Source organism: Ruditapes philippinarum, unplaced genomic scaffold (genome assembly GCF_026571515.1).
Source record: "Ruditapes philippinarum isolate M1 unplaced genomic scaffold, ASM2657151v2 ctg1882_1_1_1_1, whole genome shotgun sequence".
Taxonomy (NCBI): domain Eukaryota; kingdom Metazoa; phylum Mollusca; class Bivalvia; order Venerida; family Veneridae; genus Ruditapes; species Ruditapes philippinarum.
In genome coordinates this window covers 325824-348251 of record NW_026865725.1, presented here as the reverse complement: position 1 = coordinate 348251, position 22428 = coordinate 325824, and the positions used below count along the sequence as shown (strand labels likewise).

Sequence of the window (22428 nt, the reverse complement as noted above, 5' to 3'; positions counted from 1 at the left end):
CTTTTTTGGCTCACCTGATTTAAGAAGTTTCCTACTTTTCTTCGTCTTTATTTCTTCAAACAATGACTCAAAGTTGAAGGTACTTCACAGGAATGATTATTTTTGTGGTTCTTTACAAAATTTGAAAAACACTGCTATTCCTTATTCCATGCAGAGCTCTGGTTTCTTTCGCAGGAAAAATACTATGTTGATGTTTTGTAATGAATTTGGGAAGACAGACGCAGATTCTTAAAACATGCACATGTATAAGCAAATAAGTCCCAGAAACAAAAGAAGATCAAACAAAAAAACAATGGTTTTTGTATATGTTAAATATTGTATGATTGGCATATATTTAATAATTGATTAAAGTAATTTGCCTTGTTAAAATGACATTTTGTTTATTTTTAGCTTCATTTTTTTCTTCAAAGGTATTGTTACAACCATTATGGCATTGCCGTTGCTGTCCGCAAGCTTTAACCTTAATCATAACTTCAAAGTTCTTTTGTGTTTTGTCTTTATACTTGACCTCAACAAATCTTGGTTCAAGACCTTCAAGTAGATTAGACTAAACTTGACCTTCATTAATAAATGAACTTGACCTTTAAGGTCAATGTCTAAATTTTGTTTGTTTTTTGCTGATTTTTGCTTGTAGTGGCTATAACTTTGTATTTTTGAAATGGAATGTCTTCAAACTTGAACACAACAATATTTTTGGATATACCTTCAAGTTAACTAGAAAGACCATGATCTTCACCCATAAATTACCTTGAACTTACAGGTCAAATTATTGAAATTTTCTATCCAGCTAGCTTACAGAACGTTGGCGGTTCTACTCAGGTGCCAGTTCGTGACTGAAATAATGCACAGCAGAGCACTTGAGGTATTCCTACTCCTGCAAAGCTAGAACGTTGCCAAATGACCTATATTGTGCCGGTGTGACATAAAACCCAATCAAACAAACAATCAAATATTGAAATTTTGGTTATATTGTCATAATTTTGGTATTTATGGACATATTTGATTTATACTTGGACAAAACCATTTTCCAAACAAACATATTGAATAATTCAGATGTTACTTTGACCTTTAATTGACACTGGGCGTAAAGGTCAAATTAATGAAATTCTCTTATTTAGAGATTTGGATTATGTGCACTGTTTTGGATGTAGTATAGAACTTTGTTTTTATCAGCTTACCTAGATTTTGATAGGTAACCTACTTTGAACTTTGAAATCAGATGACCTTTTTTTAAAGATTTGTTAAAACCTTTTATTTATTGTTTTTAGAAAAGGCAAAAAAGTCGAGTGTTGCACCTCCTAGTGGTGGCTCTTGGTTATTTTTTAAATTGATGAATTGAAACATTTTCAATGAGCAATGTTTCTCTAGTGAGCGATCCAGGGCCACAACGACCCTTTTGTTTTTAGTTACCAAGACTGCAGTAGCCTTTATTGTTTAAAATAAATACACAGATCTAGCTTCAGAAGTAAGCCTGTCATTTATATTTACATATTTATTTACATGAAGCACGCATTCATAAGTCATGACTTAACTAGATACAAGTAACAATGCCGAAGCGTCCAGAAATGCGCGGAAGCCTTTTAGTATTGCAAGTCTGTGATTGGTCAATATTCATCCAGCTATATATGGATTGTTGTTTCATTGGTTCGTTTAAAATCTGACGCTCTCATCAATCTCTATCCGCCATACTCATCAAGGCTGTGTCAGAAAAACGCCCACAATGCTTGTCCTCTTGTTTCAGACGACTTTCACACCCACCTTTCGTACACGTTTTGCATTTTTCGAAAAGACAAGTACGAAAGTTCCTATTAAAAATCACATAAATGTAAAAGTTGCACTGGAACGAAATCATCAGTGCTAATTCATATGACATATGAAACATTCTGTTCGTTTTTAAGTCAATGTTCTTTCCGTTGTTAACAGATTTATCTATTCCGTTATAAAGTAGGAAGATGCAATACGGGATTTCTGGTAGCAGCCGACAAATCACAATTGCTGTGACGACAAAAGATATACGTCGATTGTCTTTTATTCTTGTCATAATTTGCTTCCTGCAACTTGACATTTTCACGAACTGTCGTCCTTCTTTTCGTAATTTGCATATAAACATGACAGTAAATAAAATAAGCGCTAAGCATGGTATGAAATGCCGAATAACGAACGCTGCCCATAGATAGATACAATCTGCGCTACATTGGGTATCGGTCATTTCCCATTGGCACATGCCGTTCGTGGCTCTCTCTCCAAATAAATGGTACGAGTGCAATGCCGGTGTAAGCACAAATATCACCACGCAATAAATCACCGTTCTTTTAAAACTGAAAGTCATCTCGGTTGTAAACGGGTTAGCTATTGAACTGTACCTTTGTATTCCAAGGAAAAGCGTCAAATACATTGATATAGTATGAAATGAGCTGGACAAGAAAAACTTTGTGACCATAAAGCAACGGCAAAGATTTTTCGACAGTGTATAACCTTCAATAGGAGCCATATTATATGTTTCGTAATATTGCGTTGTATTTGCTATAGTGAGTGTGACAAAGTCAGTCATTTCTGTATCTTTTATCTCCGCTTGATTATCATGCCCATCAAACTGATCATAGTGAATGTCATAAGACATTAATGTTTCTGGGGTAAGTGCGGACTCGTGTTCTTGGAAAACCAGGATATATGCCGGCAAGGTAACGAGCCCGGTCAGAGAATCCGAAATAGCGATGGCAGATAGTATTAGCATCGTTGGACTGAGCATTTTCATTCGGATAAATACAGATAACACGATGAAGTTCAAAATGAATGTTATGATGACTAGAATCTCCCAAATGAACAAGTAGAACGGCCGTTCAAATGGATATCCTGGGTACATATACTCGTCATATTCGTAGATATAGTCGGATGTTAGAACACTTCCAGCTGTTGTTGTAAATTTCTCCGTGAGCCGAAGACCATCCGTGCTGTGTAAAGTTCCGCTCATCTCTGAGATTTCGTTGTTTTTGTAGAATGTAAACTCGACCTGCAATGATAGATTTTTTTTGTATTCAAAAAACGACTAAGAATGATAATTTTACCTTTGCAGAGAACACTCGTTGTGCGGCGGCCGAAAAAAATAACACCATTGTTCTCCAAAGCGGTTTTTAGCTCGCCTTTTTTTTTGAAAAAAAGATAAACAGCCTACTAACAGTGACATCATGTTGTGTTTAAACGGTATTTGTAAAAGGTTAGATTCAGTGGAGAAAAAACTTTGTGCATTAGACCATCTCGAAAAACAGGTATCAGGATTTGAAAAAGAACTAAAAAGTATTTGGTTAGCTATTGATGAAAGAGCAAAGAAAGTAGAAGAACGTGTGTTAAGTTTAGAGGATAAAATGGAAAATACAGACATAAGTTCAGCTTTACTTGCTAACAAAGTCGATGAATTAGAAAAAGCTCGTGACGTTGCCCGTGATGAAGTAACATACCTTAAGTCGCAATCTATGCGCAATAACCTCATATTTACGAATATACCGGAGGACAATTCAAGTGGAAATGAATCACAGGAAGTTACCGAGCAAAAGTTAAGGAATCATCTTCACGAGGCCCTGAAGATCTCGAAGGAAGCCGTTAACGGAATCCGATTTGAACGTGTACACCGATCACCAGGTCATATATTACCAGGAAAAAAGAGGTCAGTTGTGGCCAAATTCACGTATTTCAAAGACCGGGAACAGTTGCGCAGACAATGGAAAAATTTACAGGGAACGGATTTTCAAATGTACGAACAATTCCCACAGGAAGTGATTTCTAAAAGGAGAAAACTGGTCCCCAAATTAAAAGCAGCTCGAGATGAAGGGAAAAGAGCATGGATAGCGTACGATACGCTATTTATAGACGGACGACCGATCAAAGATTAGGGGTGCGACGGAGATGAACTTTCGATACTTTCATGGAATGTCCACGGACTTACTAATGATAAGAAAGTAAATAAAGATTTTGTTAATATTATAAGTAAACATGATATTTGTTTCTTATATGAATCATGGACAAATTCTCAAAGTAATATTTCTATTAATGGTTACGTCACTCATAACTTTTTTCGAAAGTTTCAAAATAAGAATGCGCGCAGATGCAGTGGCGGAATAGTGCTTTATTATAAAGAACACTTAAAAGAAGGAATTCAAGTTGTTCAGAATCATTTTGATACAATTATATGGTTGAAATTAGATCGTACTTTATTTAATGTTGATGAAGATATATATTTATGTGGTGTGTATATTTGGGGTGAAAATTCACCTGTATATAATACTTTTAATACCGACTTATTTGAAACATTAGAAAATGATGTATTTACTTATGAAAGTCTTGGTTCTATATATCTTTTTGGTGACTTTAACAGTAGGGTAGGCAATAAAAATGATTTCATTGTACATGATAAAGTAAACAAAAACATTGATGACATAGATTATGAACCCGATAGTACCTCATGCAGGGCCACAATAGATAGTAAACATAACAATTATGGTATTAAACTGTTAGATCTTTGTAAATCATCATGTTTACGTATTATTAATGGCCGTATCGGGAACACGAACACTTATACTTTTTTTATCTCATAACGGTTTATCTGTGATAGACTATGTATTATGCAACGAACGCAATTTTTCATTGATCAGTGATTTTACTATACATCCATTTAATGAATGGAGTGATCATTCCCCGTTGACCTTGTCACTTGTATGTAATAATACGCACGATAATAATGCAGGTCATTCTGAGATTAAATTTAAGTGGGACAATGATTTCAGGCAACAATTTCGTTCTGGCATAATTGTAAATTTACCTGTTTTTAATACTATTGTTAATACATTAGATTGTAATAGTAGACAGTCTGTTAATGATGCATTGAATAAATTTACAGATACAATGCGGAATATTGCAGATCCTCTTTTTTCTTATAATTTGCAATATAGAAATGTTCATTATTATGACGCAGAAAAATATATGAAGCACACAGAATGGTTTGATAAGGATTGTATCGATGCACGAAACGTATATTTAGAATCGTTAAAATCATTTAATTGTTGTAAAACGGATGAAAATAGAGCAATTTTGTGTAATCATAAATCTGCTTATAAATCTGTTATTACAAAGAAGAAAAATATGTTCTATAGAAACAAAATGCAAGAAATAGAAAATTTGAAAAAGAGTAAGCCGAAAGATTTTTGGAAATTTTTTAAAAAACAAACAGGAAAGGTTGATAATAAAATAACTTTAGAACAATTTAGAGAATATTTTTCTAGTTAATGATTTTTTTGAGTGTTACAACACTGAAGCTGAGGGATTTTGTGAAAATAATGATTTTACAAATACTAATGACATCTTTCCTGAATTAGACGAGCCTATTACTTGTTCTGAAATTTTATCGGCTGTTAAATCACTGAAGCGTAATAAAGCCTATGGTAATGATTGTTTATTGAACGAATATTTTATAGAAAGTATTGATATTTTATCGTCTCATATTTGTGACTTATTTAATTGTATTTTAAACTCGGGCTGTTTTCCTGATAAATGGACCGATTATATAGGTATAATTATCCCTCTGCATAAAAAAGGGAATCAAAATGACGTTAATAATTACAGAGGCATTACACTTGTAAGTTGCTTGTCAAAATTATTTACTACAGTTATAAATAGACGAATCGAAATTTTTTGTAATGAACACAACACTATTTCTGATGCACAGTTTGGATTTCGTAAGGGAAGATCCACTGTAGACGCTATTTTTATTCTTAATTCATTGGTTCAGAAATTTTTAAATGATAATAAAAGATTGTATGTTATATTTGTCGATATGATGAAATGCTTTGACTCTGTTTATAGAAATGGCCTTTGGTTTAAATTGTACAATTGCGGAATTCAAGGGAAGTTACTCAGTATAATACGTGATATGTATCAAAAAGTAAAATCTTGTGTTAAGTCGTGTTCTAGCTATTCTGATTATTTTCTGTATGCTGTAGGTCTTCGTCAAGGGGAAGTTATGTCCCCTCTTTTATTTTCTCTTTTTGTTGAAGACCTTGAATTATATCTTCAGTCTGAAACTGAAGCAGGTCTTACTTTAGATGACATAGTTTTAATTCTTTTATTATTTGCTGACGATATGGCTATCATAGGTAAAAACCCAGATGAAATACAAACTCTTTTGAATCTCTTATTGTCTTATTGTAATACTTGGGGCCTTAAAGTTAATACCTCAAAAACAAAAATTATGGTATTTCGTAAAAGGGGTGCACTTTTAGCATCTGAGCATTGGACCTATGATGGCCAAGAAATCGAAGCTGTTAATGATTTCAATTATCTAGGTACTATTTTTAACTATACTGGTAAATTTATTCTAAATCAAGAACATTTAATTGGAAAAGCTTTAAAATCAATGAACATACTGTTATGTAAATGTAAAGAGTTTGATCTTAGTCCAAAAACATTATGTCAGTTGTTTGATGCCTTCGTTTCACCAATATTAAATTATTCATGTGAAATTTGGGGTTATTCTAAATCTAAGGAAATTGAAAGAATACATTTAAAATTTTGTAAAAGGTTGTTAAAAGTTAGATTAAATACATGTAATACTAGTGTATATGGTGAACTTGGAAGATATCCATTATATATTCATAGATATGTAAGAATTATTAAATTCTGGTTAAAACTTGTAAATACAGACAATATAATATTAAAAACAGTTTATACTCAAGCACTTGAAGATAGCAATAAGGGGCAGACAAATTGGGTTTCTAATGTTAAAAATATTTTAAATAACTATGGATTTTCATACATTTTTGATAATTGTAACAATATAGACAAGGTTATGTTTTTATCAGAATTTAAATGTCGCCTTATTGATTCCTTCAAGCAAGAATGGTTCAGTAATCTTGAAAAAAGTCCTGTTTTATGTATATATAGAAATGTTAAATCTTGTTTTGAATATGAATGTTATCTTAATATACTACCTAGGTGTTTTAGATTTTATTTTTGTAGATTAAGAATGAATGGTCTTCCGCTTAGAATTCAAACAGGTAGATTTAGTAGAAATAGGATTCCTCGCGAAGAAAGATATTGTTTGTGTTGCAATAATTTAGATATTGAAGATGAATACCATTTTATTTGTATATGTAAATGCTATGACGTTATAAGAAAACAACACTTAAAAACTTACTATTACAGAAATCCATCAGTATACAAATTTACTCAACTGTTAAACTCAAAAAATAAAAATGAGCTTGTACATTTATCAAAATTTGTTAAAGAAGCTCTTTCCATTAGGTATACACTTTTAACTAATAATGTCTGAATTGAATCAATGTTCATTCTCCAAATGATTTGTTTCCATTCCAAAAATATTCATAATTAATCTTATTTATTTATAAAAGTATACAGTAAATGCACATCTTTTTTCATAGCTATATGCATGTTGTTTGTTTGTTTATTAGTTTATCTACTTATATTTTATTATGAAACTATTGAATACGTAAAATGCGATATCCAGATTATGTTTGTAAATTTTCATGCAGCAAAAATATATGTGAATATAATGTATTGTAGATGATGTACTTTGTACAAGTCTTAATAAAATTTCTGTTCTGTTCTGTTCTGTTCTGTTATTTATATAATGATCTAGCTTCCTCAGAATATCAGACAGTAATAAACCTATCTAAATATGGCACAATAAAATATACAAGTATTCTAACAAAATCCGTAATTCATTCCAATTCATTTTACTTACCAATTAAATACACGTATAAGTAATATCCATACAGAATATATTATGGCATTCCATTAATTAATCTCAACTCCTTGCTATTTGTTTATCAGCTATTCAAAGAAACTTTTTTTATTTTACATAATACACAAAATCATTAGCCATAAACAAAATCACAAATTCGTAAATATCAATAGAAAACAATGACGTTTCAATTTTCCCCTACTTAAAACATTTAACATATTACACTTTTATTACAACGGCAGCAATGAGGCAAAATTAAATGAATGTTTAAACAGGTAAACATTTATGGATTTACGTGTAATGTAAAAACTGCACTGCACAAAAGGATTTCTATGACTCATAAAGTCATAATGATAAATCAAAACTTGAATATATTAGATATAGTACATTTAATCATTCTGCAAAAAAAAATCTCATGATGTGAAATAATTAAAAGGTACAAAAAAGCTTTTCCAAAATGTTCTGTGTTCTAAACTTTTAGCAATTAAGATATTTCCAGTAATTTTAAAACCAGTCTTAATTAAAACCTATGTATTTCAGACTGACTTTGATGAGCATTCCCAGCTTATTATAAGACTGCTCTCAAGTTCATTTCCTGGCATAAACCAGTACTGGTGCCATATAAGGAAACATGTAGAGCTTGACCTCACAAACACTGGGTTGAGAGATCAATACCTTTATATAAGGCCATTTATCACCAGTGCCATTAAATAACATTGTAATGTTCAAATGCCAGCTATGATATGATATAGTTTAGTTCCAATTCCCAGCTATTATGTGACATTGTAGGGTTCAAATCCCCAGCTATTATGTGATAAAGTGTGTTCAAACCCTGAGCTATTATATGATATAGTACAGTTTAAAACCCCAGTTATAATGTGATATAGTACAATTTAAAACCCAAGCTATCATGTGATATAGTACAATTTAAAACCCAAGCTATCATGTGATATAGTACAGTTTAAAACCCCAGCTATTATACAAATATGGACATTTTAGCTGTTGAATATGATGTGATATAATATTGACACAGACAAAAAAAGGAGAATTAAACGTAATATCTATCTATTCTTGCAATAAAATCACCAAATAAATATTGACAATCAACTCACAAAGTGCAATACAACCCAATAAAAGAATGTAATTTCAAAAGAGCAAACCTCTGAAAAAGCAAACATACACCCGAATTATATCCGAAGACACTTAACGATTTTCCCTTTTTTTCCCCCTCTTCTCGGTAGATTATTGAAACGAGAGCTTAACGACAGAACAAAGTTCAGGTAGGCTAGCTATATGAGTAAATTACGCCACATAACTTTGACGACAGTTTCAACATTTTCTATTAATTTCTTGCAACCAGACAAATTTATATGAAGTACATGGACCGGAAGTTATTGGGTCATCAATAGGGCTTAATTAAACATTCAAACACTTGAGTAAGGCGTATTAAGCAAACTTCTTAAGTATGTTCTAATGGATGTCTACCAACTTTGTTCAAATAAGAGCCCTGGGGTCAAAATTGGCCCCGCTTCGGGGGTCAATCATTTTCCTTATATGTTTATAACAAAAACTTAAAAGATCTTTTTTGAAAAAAAAATAGCTAGAGTTTAGATACTAAACATGAAACATCTTCTAGTGAGTCTCTACCAAGTTTGTTCAAATAAAGCCCTGGGGTCAAAACTGGCCCCGCCCCGGGGGTCATTCATTTTCCTTATATGTGTATGACAAAAACTTACAAAATCTTCTTTGAAAAAAATCAAATAGCTAGAGTTTAGATATTAAGCACGAAGCATCTTCTAGTGAGTGTCTACAAAGTTTGTTCAAATAAAAGCCCTGGGGTCAAAATTGGCCCCGTCCCAGGGGACATTGATTTTCCTTATATGTGTATAGCAAAAACTTAAAAATCTTCTTTGAAAAAACCTGAATAGCTAGAGTTCAGATATTAAGCATGAAACATTGTCTAGTAAGTGTCTACAAAGATTGTTCAAATAAAAGCCCTGGGGTCAAAACTGGCCCTGCCCCAGGTGTGTCATTGTTTTTAACTATATGTGTAAAGAAAAAAAACTTGAAAAAATCTTCTTTTAAAAAACCCAACAAGCTAAACCTTAGATGTTTAGCATGAAACATCTTCTAATGGGTGTCTACCAAGTTTGTTCAAATAAAAGCCCTGGGGTTTAAACTGGCCCCGCTCCGGGGGCCTATATACAGGTGAGCGACTTTAGGGCCATCATGGCCCTCTTGTTACATAATTATGCCCCTTTTTGACTGAAATTCTTGGTTAAGTTTTGCGTGTAAGCTGGTATCTCCATAACTACTGAAGGGAATGGATTGAAACTTCACACACTTGTTCTCTGTGATTATCTAAGATGACTTGGCACAAGTCCAATAATATGCTTTTTTGCATAATTATGCCCCTTTTTCGACTTAGAAATTCTAAGTAAATTTTTGCTTGTAAGCTGGCATCTCCATAACTACTGAAGGGTTTGTACATTTTCGGACAATTTTATGTATTCATATAGGTAAGCATTATTATACTCAATGAAACACCCTTGTGACAACTTTTCAAATAGTCGAGCGTTGCTGTCCTCCGACAGTTCTTGTTATTATTATTATTATTATTATTATTATTATTATTATTATTATTATTATTATTATTATTATTATTATAGTCTTTAATTTCAGGTTCATTGATTTCAGTAATATTTTTGGGGATTTTATCTTTATACCACTTTTAGAAGGCAGTGCTATTGAGCACAGAGAAGTTGTATAATCATCATTTCTCCTGCATGGACAGACTCAATGAAATTGAACCTGCTATAATAAACTTGTTTGTATTACTAGTGCGTGTGAGTGAGCACCCGGCCTTTCCCTGTTATCAAAAAAACAGTATGTACGTACTAAAACGAAAAAGGAACTTAAGGCTTTTATTTTATTTACGCGGTATTTTTTCACAAAATATTGTTTTAAAAACACTTAATTAGATCGAGCTATTTTCAATTATCAATTAAAAAATATTATTTATTAGAAGAACAACATCTTAACATTTTAAGTGTTTGAAATTATTTTTGTCCAATAGAATTGCAATATTTCAAAGGAATACTAATACAAACTGGCTAAATTTAATCAGTCTAGTTAATCGACAGTTTTATAAAAAAATATTTTCAAACACTTATTAAAATTGGTTGCGCCGTTCTTGACCAATTTAATTTTGTAAATGCTTATTACATTGTAATTAACACTAACATATACGTACAGATTAAAATGTACAAGTTTTTAACGTAAATTCATTTCCAAAATATTATTTCCGAATAAAGTTTATAAATCTCGATGTACATACCTCCGTATCATAGTCCCTTCCCAGACACGATACAAGTAAAATGGTTTCCTGCGGTGAACATTTTAATGATATTAAGATATTTCATTTAACTATTTTCAACATTATTTGGGGGGGGAGGAGATAAATAAACGTTCGTATCAGGAATATAGTTGACAATAATCGATCAATATAGAAGAAGGTCTTTGGAAACTGGTGACCGTTTAAGACCGGAGAAGGTCGAACATAAAACAATTATTTCTTTTTAAGAAAATGATTAAATAGGCCTACCATTTTATGAATAATTCCGAGCAGAAAGTAAATAAAGTAAACACACAAGTTTACGCAGAAAATATCTCTATTTATGATGGCAGATGCCACTACGAATATTTTAATTTTGTAGATTTTCAGTTTAAACAATTTATTGTTTGTAAAATTTGACATAGATATTAAAGAAACATTGATAATTTTCAAACACATCATTCAAGTTTTTCCACCTTAAACGGTAAAATAATTATAGAAAATTAGAAATATCACGTAATAATTTTTTGTTCTCAATTAGGTATAATTCGGACTAATTCCCTACAGGTAAATCCGTAACGTACCGGTAAACGGTATTTAGCTGGGTTTTCGAAAAGGTCAGTTAACCAATCATATACGGTTTACAGATCACATGCTCCTCCATGTACCGAAAACAGGTCACGTGCTCCTCCATGCCTCAAAAGTTAAACGCGTACCAATACCCTGCGGTCTCCAGACCGCAGGGAATGAGGTCTGTTTCACGTGAAACTCAATGATATATATTCTTATCTGTTGTAAACTTTAAATAACATTTACAATAACAGAATAAAAAGGGATCGTGAAGTTGAATTTAGGATATCGAGTGAATGTTTTAGAGGTCCTATAAACTCTTTAATAAATCAGTCAATGTCATCATTAGAAAATTTTAAAAATCAAATTTATCAGAAGTAATTTTGATCATGTGGTTGCTTGGTTGTTCAGTACACTAATCACTTTGTCAATTGATCATGTTGAACCATTTTATTGACCATCATTCTTCATTTTTGGCTCACCTGAGTTTGCTACTTTTCTCTGTCTTTATTTCTTCAAACAACTACTCTTTTTAAATTACTCTGTCAGAGTTGAAGGTGCTTCACAGGAATGATTATCTTAGTGGTGTGTCACAAAAGTTGAAAAACACTTCTATTCCTTATTCCATGCAGTGCTCTGGTTTCTTTGGCAGGAAAAATACCATGTTGATATTTTGTTTAGAATTTGGGGAGACAGACAGACGCAGATACATGTATAAGTAAATAAGTCCCAGAAACAAAAGAAAAACAAACAAAAAACGCATCAGTTTTGTATATGTTTACGTCATTGCAGTTGTATGATTGACATATATTTAATAATTGATTAAAGTAATTTGCCTTGTTAAAATGACATTTTGTTTCTTTCTACAAAAAGAAGCTTAAATTTGTTTCTTCGAAGGTATTGTAACACAATCATTGTGGCATTGCCGTTGCCATCTGCAAACTTTAACCTTGATCATAACTTCAAAGTTCTTTTGTGTATTGTCTTTATACTTGACGTCAACAACCCTTGGTAAAATAACTTCAAGTAGGTCAGACCAAACTTGACCTTCATTAACAAAAGACCTTGACCTTTAAGATCTATGTCGAAATTTTGTTTGTTTTTTGCTGATTTTTGCTTGTAGTGGCTGTATTTTTGAAATGGAATGTCTTCAAACTTGAACACAACAATATTCTTGGATATACCTTCAAGTTATTTAACTAGACAGACCATGATCTTCACCCAATTAATGACATTGAACTTGAAGGTCAAATGATTGTAATTTTCTATCCCGCTAGCTTACAGAACGTCGATGGTTCTACTCAGGTGCCCGTGACTGAAATAATGCACAGCAGGGCACCTGAGGGTTTCCTCCACCAGCTGGAACGTCGCCATATGACCTATACTGTGTCGGTGTGACATAAAACCCAGTCAAACAAACAATCAAATATTAAAATTTTGGTTAAAATGTCATAATTTTGGTATTTATGGACATATTTGATTTTTACTTGGACAAAACCACTTTCCAAACAAACATTGAATAATTCAGATGTTACCTTGACCTTTAATTGACATTGAGCGTAACGGTCAAATTAATAAAATTCTCTTCTTTAGAGATTTGGACTATGCACTGTTTTGGATGTACAATAGAACTTTGTTTTATCAGCTGACCTAGATTTTGATAAACCTAACTTGAACTTTGAAATCAGTTGACCTTTTTTTTATTTTTAAAGATTTGTTTAAACATTTTATTTATTGCTTTTTAGAAAAGGCAAAAAAGTCGAGTGTTAACTTGCCTCTCCTAGCGATGGTTCTTGGTTACTTTTTTAAATTGATGAATTGAAACCTTTTCTAGCAATGTTTCTCAGGTGAGCGATCCAGGGCCAAAATGACCCTTTTGATTTTAGTTATCAAGACTGCAGTAGCCTTTATTGTTTAAAACAAATACACATAGCTTCAGAAATAAGCCTGTCATTTATATTTACTTATTTATTTACATGAAGCACGCATTCATAAATCATGACTTAACTAGATACAAGTAACAATGCCGAAGCGTCCATAATTGCGCGGAGGCCTTTAAGTATTGCAATTCCGTGATTGGTCAATATTCACCCAGCTATATATGGATTGTTGTTTCATTGGTTCGTTTAAAATCAGACGCTCTCGTCAATCTCTATCCGCGATACTTGTCAAGGCTGTGTCAGAAAAACGCCCACAATGCTTGCCCTCTTGTTTCAGACGACTTTCACACCCATCTTTCGTACACGTTTTGCATTTTCCGAAAAGACAACTTCGAAAGTTCCTATTAAAAATCACATATATGTAAAAGTTACACTGGAACGAAATCATCAGTGCTAATTCATAAGACATATGAAACATTCTGTTCGTTTTTAAGTGAATGTTCTTCCCGTTGTTAACAGATTTATCTATTCCGTTATATAGGAGGAAGATACAATACGGGATTTCTGGTAGCAGACGACAAATCACAATTGCTGTGACGACGAAAGATATACGTCGATTATCTTTTATTCTTGTCATAATTTGCCTCTTGCAACTTGACATTTTCACGAACTGTCGTCCGACTTTTCGTAATTTGCATATAAACATGACAGTAAAGAAAATAAGCGCCAAACATGGTATGAAATGCCGAATAACGAACGCTGCCCATAGATAGATACAATCTGCGCTACATTGGGTATCGGTTATTTCCCATTGGCACATGCCGTTAGTGGCTCTCTCTCCAAATAAATGGTACGAGTGCAATGCCGGTGTAAGCACAAATATCACCACGCAATAAATCACCGTTCTTTTAAAACTGAAAGTCATCTCGTTTGTAAACGGGTTAGCTATTGAACTGTACCTTTGTATTCCAAGGAAAAGCGTCAAATACATTGATATAGTATGAAATGAGCTGGACAAGAAAAACTTTGTGACCATAAAGCAACGGCAAAGATTTTTCGACAGTGTATATCCTTCAATAGGAGCCATAGTATATGTTTCGTAATATTGCGTTGTATTTGCTATAGTGAGTGTGACAAAGTCAGTCATTTCTACATCTTTTATCTCCGCTTGATTATCATGCCCATCAAACTGATCATAATGAATGTCATAAGTCATTAATGTTTCTGGGGTAAGTGCGGACTCATGTTCTTGGAAAACCAGGATATATGCCGGCAAGGTCACGAGTCCGGTCAGAGAATCCGAAATAGCGATGGCAGATAGTATGACCATCGTTGGACTGAGCATTTTCCTTCGGATAAACACTGATAGCACGATGAAGTTCAAAATGAATGTTATGATGACTAGAATCTCCCAAATGAACAAGTAGAACGGCCGTTCAAATGGATATCCTGGGTACATATACTCGTCATATTCGTAATTATAGTAGATATAGTCGGATGTTAGAACACTTCCAACTGTTGTAGATTTCTCCGTTAATCGAAGAGTATCCGTGCTTTGTAAAATGCCGCTCATCTCTCAGAATTCGTTGCTTTTGTAGAATGTAAACTCGACCTGCAATGATAGATTTTTTTTCGTATTCAAAAAATGACTAAGAATGATATTTTACCTTTGCAGAGAACACTTGTTGTGCGGCGGCCGTTAAAGTCACCCACCACTGTTTCTAATATTGTGATTCAAAGCGTTTTTTTTTCAGTTGGTTTATTTGATTAGCCATTATCAATTCTCTTCGATCTATGTCATGAAGGCTAAAATAATATGAGATGTTTTATCTCACAACAGCAGGTGCTAAAAGGTTTGTGGCAGTTGAAAATGATTCACCAAACTTCATCTCAGTGCTGATGTTAGAGATATCATCATCATCATAATCATTTATTTATCATCATCATTATTATTATCATCATCATTATTATTATCATCATCATCATCATCATCATTATCATTATAATTATTATTATTATAGTCCTTTAGGTTATTATTTTTATAAGTAGTATTATCATTATCATTATTATTATTATTATTATAGTCCTTTAGGTTCATTGATTTCAATATTACTTTTGAGGATTTTATACCACTTTTATAAAAGCCAATGCTAGTGAGCACGAGTGAGTTTGAATATTTCATCATCTCTCCTTGATGGACAGACTCGATCAAATTGAACCTACTGTAATCAACTTTTTGTTTTTTATTATCAGCGCGTGGGAGTGAGCACCCGGCCCTTCCCTGTTATCAAAGAACATTGTGAACGAAAAATGAACTGAAGGCTTTTATTTTATTTACGCGGTATTTATTCACGAAATACTGTTTTAAAAACACTTAATTAGATAGTGCTATTTTCATTTATCAATTAAGAATTATTATTAATTAGAAGAACAACATCTTAACATTTTAAGTGTTTGAACTTATTTTTTAACCAGTGGAATTGCAATATTTAATTTCGTAAATGTTTATTACATTGTAATATACACTAACCTAAACGTAAAGATTAAAATGTACAAGTTTTAACGTGAATTCATTTCCAAGATATTATTCCGAATAAAGTTTATAAATGTTGATGTACATACCTCCCTATCTTAGTCCCTTCCCAGACACTGAATGAGGTCTGTCTCACGTGAAACTCAATGATATATCTTCTTGTCTGTTGTAAAATTTAAATAACATTAACAATAATGGAATGTAATATCCAAATGGTGACAAGAAAATTGTCCCAGTTTACGTTGTTTTTATCTTTAGCATTTGGAAAAGCGATGAGGCAAAAATTTCCTAAATAATATGCTTATTATTGTTGAATTCAGGCTGAAAATTATTATAATGAGCGGTTTATTGTTTCATGAAATGCATTTTTTTGTATATTAAACGCATTAGATATATAATTTCAAATTATCGCACGGACATTTTTTCATGTGAAACTGCACGTACTGTCCTTGTTTAAAATATATTATGTCCTAGTTTAATATTTGTAAATTACAAGTGTAATGACACATGACTTCTTGAATTTTATTGTAGTGTATATTATACGGAATATTCTGTTGTAGTAGCTTTCTGAGGCTTTGTATTTTGCTACGAGTAGCGTTGGAAAATCAGAACTATAAACAATTCCGGGTTTTAATGGACAATTGCCTGACAAAAGTTTTATGATACCAATTTATGGCACTTAAAATCTACCAATAAAATGTCTTATTTTGTGAAAATAAGTTGACAAAAAAATACACAATTTAAGCATTTATAAAGATGAACGAAAGTCGTGGAGTTTCTGGGGATCATAAATGTCATGCGGGAATCTCGGCGCCATAAATGTCATGCGGGAATCTCTGCGCCATAAATGTCATGCGTGTATCTCGGCGCCATAAATGTCATGCGGGAATCTCGGCGCCATAAATGTCATGCGTGTATCTCGGCGCCATAAATGTCATGCGGGAATCTCGGCGCCATAAATGTCATGCGTGTATCTCGGCGCCATAAATGTCATGCGGGAATCTCGGCCCTATAAATGTCATGCGGGAATCTCGGTGCAAATTCCTTTGGGTTAAAGCTTTGTGCCTTATATCGTTATGTATAAGAACTCCAAACCAATGCAATTGCTAATCCGCAATGAAATCAGACAAATTGTGTTTGCACGGCTGGCACAAGAAAAAAAATTACTTGTTTATTTTTACGAAATTTCATACACTTAATATACAAAAAGAACAAATAGCAGGTCCAGGAAAAACGACCATGTCACACGGGCCTTTTCGGGCTATTTTCCTTGGGTTAAAACTTTGCCTTATATTGCTGTAAAGGAGAATCTCCAAATTCATGAGCTGGGTAAACCTAAAAGGAATAAGATAAATAGCGTGTTAATGCGAAAATTCATACACTTTATATACAAAAATCGACCCTAGCATGCTGCCCTTTTGGCGCAAGTTCTCTTTAGTTAAAGCTTTGTGACATATATTGCTATAAAGAAGAACTACAAATTAATGCAAGGGCTAATCCGCAACGAAAATCAGACAAATTGTGTTTGAACGGCACCCACAAGAAAATAAATGTTTTAGGTTGTTTTTATTTTTTTACGAAATTCATGCATGCGGGCACTTAACGTTGTTTCAACGTTGAAATATGGTCGTGACGTTGTTCAACCAATATTCAACTATGAAGGACCATACGGATCTATTGCCAATGTAAATTCAACGTTGATTATACGTTGTTTATGGTCGAAGTTTTTACTTTAGTTCATTCATTAACTAAAGTTTTATACCACTTATTCAGCGGAAATAATTCCTTTATTGAATTAGTCTGTAAGTGATTTTTGTCTTACAAATCACTAAGTTAATTAAATTAATTATATAGAATTAGAGATTGACTAAGTCACTTTTAACTAGTAACCTCTTATTTTATTTGCAGCCAAAGAAGTATTTAAACACCATCATGAAACACTTTAGACATACCCATAAAGGTATAGAAAAAGTAGTAGATTTGAATAGACTGTAGCTGCTGAAAGGACTTTTTAAAACGTTTGAATTTAAGCTGCACTTGAACTGTACTTTTGAAATAAAATATCTGAAGTATATAATACATGTAATAGTGTCTTGATTTTCTGTTGTTAACACTTTACTTTGCTTTATATCTTAATATCAAAGTTTAGTGGATTTGAACGTTGAAATGACATTGAATATTGCAACGTTATGTCAACGTTGAAATCTGACCATAATTCAACGTTATTACAACGTAGATGTACCGGCAGTGCAGAACCATAAACGACCATGCCATGTGGGTCTCTCGAGACTATTCCCGTTGAGCTAGGGCATCAACGCAGTCTGATCAGGATCCATGCTGTTCGCTTACCAACTCTATTACAAGTAAAGAAACTGATAGCGAACAGCATGGATCCTGATCAGACTGCTGGTCGCAAACGCATTACGTTAGTTTTGTCATGACGCAGCTCTAATGGTGTTTTAACTAACGGCTCCAGAAAATGGTAGTATTTTTTAAAGGAAAAATTTGTATACAGGAAACAACAAATCACTAATCCACAATTAATTGTTTTTATTGGTTGCTTAAGATTTAATTTAATTTCTCTCCAATACCCCCGCCCACATTTTAAAAGGATACGTTCATCAAGGAAGAAACGACCTGTCAACATTACCGTAATGGATAATACATGTACATCCCCATTATGCCAAATGCAAGTTTGCACTTTTACTACGACACTTGGGGTGTGGAGCTTAAAACGTCTTTAAAATCCAAATAAAATGTATTAATGTTTGCACCTGGCAAGACTTAGCAATTTATTTATGTCAAGATAAAGTAGAACAAATACCAATTTGGATGAAAATGTCTGGACTGTTTATTTATTAAACAAGAAAGAAAGGCATATAAAGCTTATACATGTATAAGTAAAAAACATGACATAAATTTGGACAGCAATTCGTCCTGTACATATAAAAGTAACATGTAGTAAAACAAACAACATTAAAACTATGCAAGGAGTGGTGGTTGGGGTGGTGGCGGTAGAGTGGAAAAATTTATTATAAGAATTTTGCGTGCGATACCTAGTGGTGAGAAAATTTCCAGATAAAAATTTTGCGTGCGACACCTAGTGGTGAAAAATTTCCTATGTTCCGAAAGATGGAATTACACCGAAAAGTGTTTAAACACCAGAAATGTCTAAAATATGCTAAGATGTAAGAAAAGATGTAACTGTACAAACATAAATACTTTTATACTGTTCCACTATGTAAAGTATAATTATTTGTCATTCCAAGCACATGTACTGATCATATATATATATAAAACTTAATATAAGCCGTTTTGAAAAAAAAAATCATATATCAACGTCTATAATAATACACAAGATAAAAATGTTCGCCGCAAAAAATCCGCACACCTACCGTCAACATCACATCATATTTTATTCCATTTCCAATATTTTCACATAATCCTTTGGTCCATCGACACAGAAGATATAATTCTTCACAATGATGGTACATTTTAAAATTCAACGGTAATATAAACAACGCAACAGCCGAAATAAACATCAAGATTATCGCCGTTTTACTCACCTAGAACGTGAAATTTTAAAACTTCCTTTTTTTCAAGAATTATTTTATAAGAATATCCGATGGATACATTTTTATTGCGTTTATTAAAATTGAAATACTTAAGGATATTGTGCCCATTGTACACCAATCCGCACCAATCCGCTTTAAAGCTACTAAAGGGCGAAAACTCTTTCATTGCTTGATTAAAGGTTATCTATAGAGTCTATTCGTTGCCAAAAATCCAGCCTTTGAAACTTGGCATGCATACTTCGGTTCTACTAAACAGATTAGTAAAAATCTAATTGTCGATCCGAGAGTAACATACTGCACTGGTATGAAGCATTTTAATTATCTTGATTTGATAAAATGAAGGCTGTTAACATGCAACTTAGATAAATTGCAAACTGTAGTTATAAATGTATAACTTCAAATTTGCGACATGTAGTAATGTAAACGATAGAACGTACACAATACGTTTAATGCTGTGCATCATGACGTTGAGAATGTAACTGCATCAACTTGACACAAGCAGGTTTACAACACCACACTTTCCTTTTTTACATTTTAACGCGATTAACATTTGTAAACGATTTTGCAACTTCCATATATGGAATTATCACGGAAATAGACGAAAATGAATAGGCGGAGACAATATTTCACGAAAGCAGAATATAAAGAGAGGTAACTCTTGCTGGTAAAAACATATTTCAAATTATCTCCATTGGGAGGTATTTTGAGTCATAGGATGTGATTTAGTCTTTTATTGTTAAATATATGTAAGCTGACGTAGGTTAAGGTCTTTTTATGCATTGTGCTGAATCAATAGCAGCTCTAAAATATGTGTATACATGCTGTCATTAGCTGTTACCTAGATTTGCTGTCTATTTGATCAATTGCAGAGAACTATTTTTTTATTTACATGAAATACTACACAGAATATTTATTAAGTTTTGTAAGTGATGGCTTTCTAAGAGATAAAATAAACAAGGTATACATAAATTGATAATCAACATACATACATTTGGACTCATTTCATGCATTTAAATTTTACTTATTGAAAAACAAAATGGGAAAAATGGGAAAATATATGGTAAAAATAAAAAGTTATGTACGAAAGGGTACATACAACTTTGTTTATAATTGTACTATTGTAAAAATGGTCTGTATTAGTAATAAGTCGTATCAAAGTCTTTATCAGATGTTGACTTGAAAATTTGAAAGTGGTAAGGTAGCAGCTTAACTGTAAATGTTACTCATTCCTATGCAAATTGGAATACCATCAGTACAATTTATTTGTCGTTGAATATAGTCTTATCAATAGTTTTCACTTCCTTGAAAAATATTTAACCTCAGACAGTATGTAACCTGGTGTTTTTTTGTTTTTGTTTTTTTTTTTAAGTTTCTTTTTCTAGAAAATGTGGTGTCTACAACGTTTTAAAACTTATATGCCTATAATCCTTTAAAGTCCGCTGATGTTGATTGTAGGCAATCATGCAAGTGAATTATGTGAAGTAACTAAACATCTAAAAGGTATGGTAAGCGGAAACTACACCGCTTCTTGTCGCCGACGGTAAATACCGAAAATGAGCGGATAAATACGTTTATTTACAATGATTTAGTGGGCGGGAAAATGGGCGGAGCTTATTTTAATCTCCTATTGTAAAACGTGTAAAGCTGGATTATGCTGATCCAAATCACGATGGTTCGACAATGTAAAGCTAAGAATGTAACTTCTGTTTTGAGTATTCGAACACTTGGTATTGCTTCTATCAGTTAATGTTTTGTCGTTTAACGAAATGTATTTTGTTGAAATGCATGTTTACAATGTTTACAATGTTAAATCGGCGAACTCAATCCAAGAATGCAACATTGGAGTTTACATACAAAGAAATACAATTGTATTTTTTCCATCAACAAACTGTTCAACTCAGATCAACAAGGCTGGATTTTTGACAACGAATAACCTACATAGTTATCAACCAATGGGAGGAAACTCTCTCATTACTTGTTAATGTCTTACAACAATCGCAACTTTTCGGCCCTTTCCGCTACCAAAGGGAGGAAACTCAATCTGCGTTTGTACAGATATATGACAAATGGGTACCGATAAAAGTTTTGAAAATGGTAGCACTTCGGAGCTTTATTGCCTTAAACGAATCTCTTTGATAAATTTTATTTGGGTAGTAGTAGTACGTTCATGTACATGTAGTAGTAGTAGTAGTGGTGGTGATGCTGGTGCTGCAGACAGTGGTGGTAGTGGTTGTGATGTTGGTGTTTGTAGTAGTAGTAGTAGTGTTGGTGGTGGTGGTGATGGTAGTAGTAGTTGTGGTGGTGGTGGTTGTGGTGGCGGTAGTGGAAGTAGTAGTAGTTGTGGTGATAGCGTTAGTTGTAAAACACCAAAGCAACGGACCCCGCTTTTGTGTACGTAGTCTCATTCGAGAGATTTTCATTTACCCGGTTTTGATATCGGTAGTATCGGTTAATATATCACGATATGTTTGTAACGTTATAAATCACTGGGGAATGTATTCGTTTAATGATCGGAATGTACCTACACGACCTAAAGTTTGATTTTTATCCAAAGTAATCTTAAAATGAATTATGAAATACTACCCATAAATCAAAATGTATTTATCAGTCAATCTGTATATATAATTATATCAACTAGTATACACATTGTTAAATCTATATCTTATTCACCTTCCCATAACATTTTATCTGAAAATGTAGTTTAATGCATTGGAAATTAACAAATTTTAAGTCATATGTATATATTTATGTTCATATGTTTCGCTTGTATGCTGAAAATGTATGTA

The 22428-nt window shown here is 32.8% G+C and overlaps 2 protein-coding genes across 2 annotated transcripts; both read right to left on the bottom strand.

Moving 5' to 3' along the window:
• Nucleotides 1-950: 950 nt before the first annotated feature.
• Nucleotides 951-11130, bottom strand: LOC132730103 (sex peptide receptor-like). The gene is made up of 2 exons (XM_060715956.1): nt 11088-11130; nt 951-3010 (listed from the first exon to the last, which is right to left on the bottom strand). The coding sequence occupies exon 2, from the start codon at nt 2969-2971 to the stop codon at nt 1670-1672; it is 1302 nt and encodes a 433-aa protein (XP_060571939.1). The 5' UTR covers nt 2972-3010; nt 11088-11130; the 3' UTR covers nt 951-1669.
• Nucleotides 11131-13607: 2477 nt separating this feature from the next.
• Nucleotides 13608-15142, bottom strand: LOC132730120 (sex peptide receptor-like). Its single transcript, XM_060715975.1, has one exon. The coding sequence runs from the start codon at nt 15105-15107 to the stop codon at nt 13800-13802; it is 1308 nt and encodes a 435-aa protein (XP_060571958.1). The 5' UTR covers nt 15108-15142; the 3' UTR covers nt 13608-13799.
• Nucleotides 15143-22428: the final 7286 nt, after the last annotated feature.

Excerpts from the sequence above, each read along its gene's own strand:
- LOC132730103 (XM_060715956.1), bottom strand. The coding sequence starts at position 2,971 with ATGAGCGGAACTTTACACAGCACGGATGGTCTTCGGCTCACGGAGAAA.
- LOC132730120 (XM_060715975.1), bottom strand. The coding sequence starts at position 15,107 with ATGAGCGGCATTTTACAAAGCACGGATACTCTTCGATTAACGGAGAAA.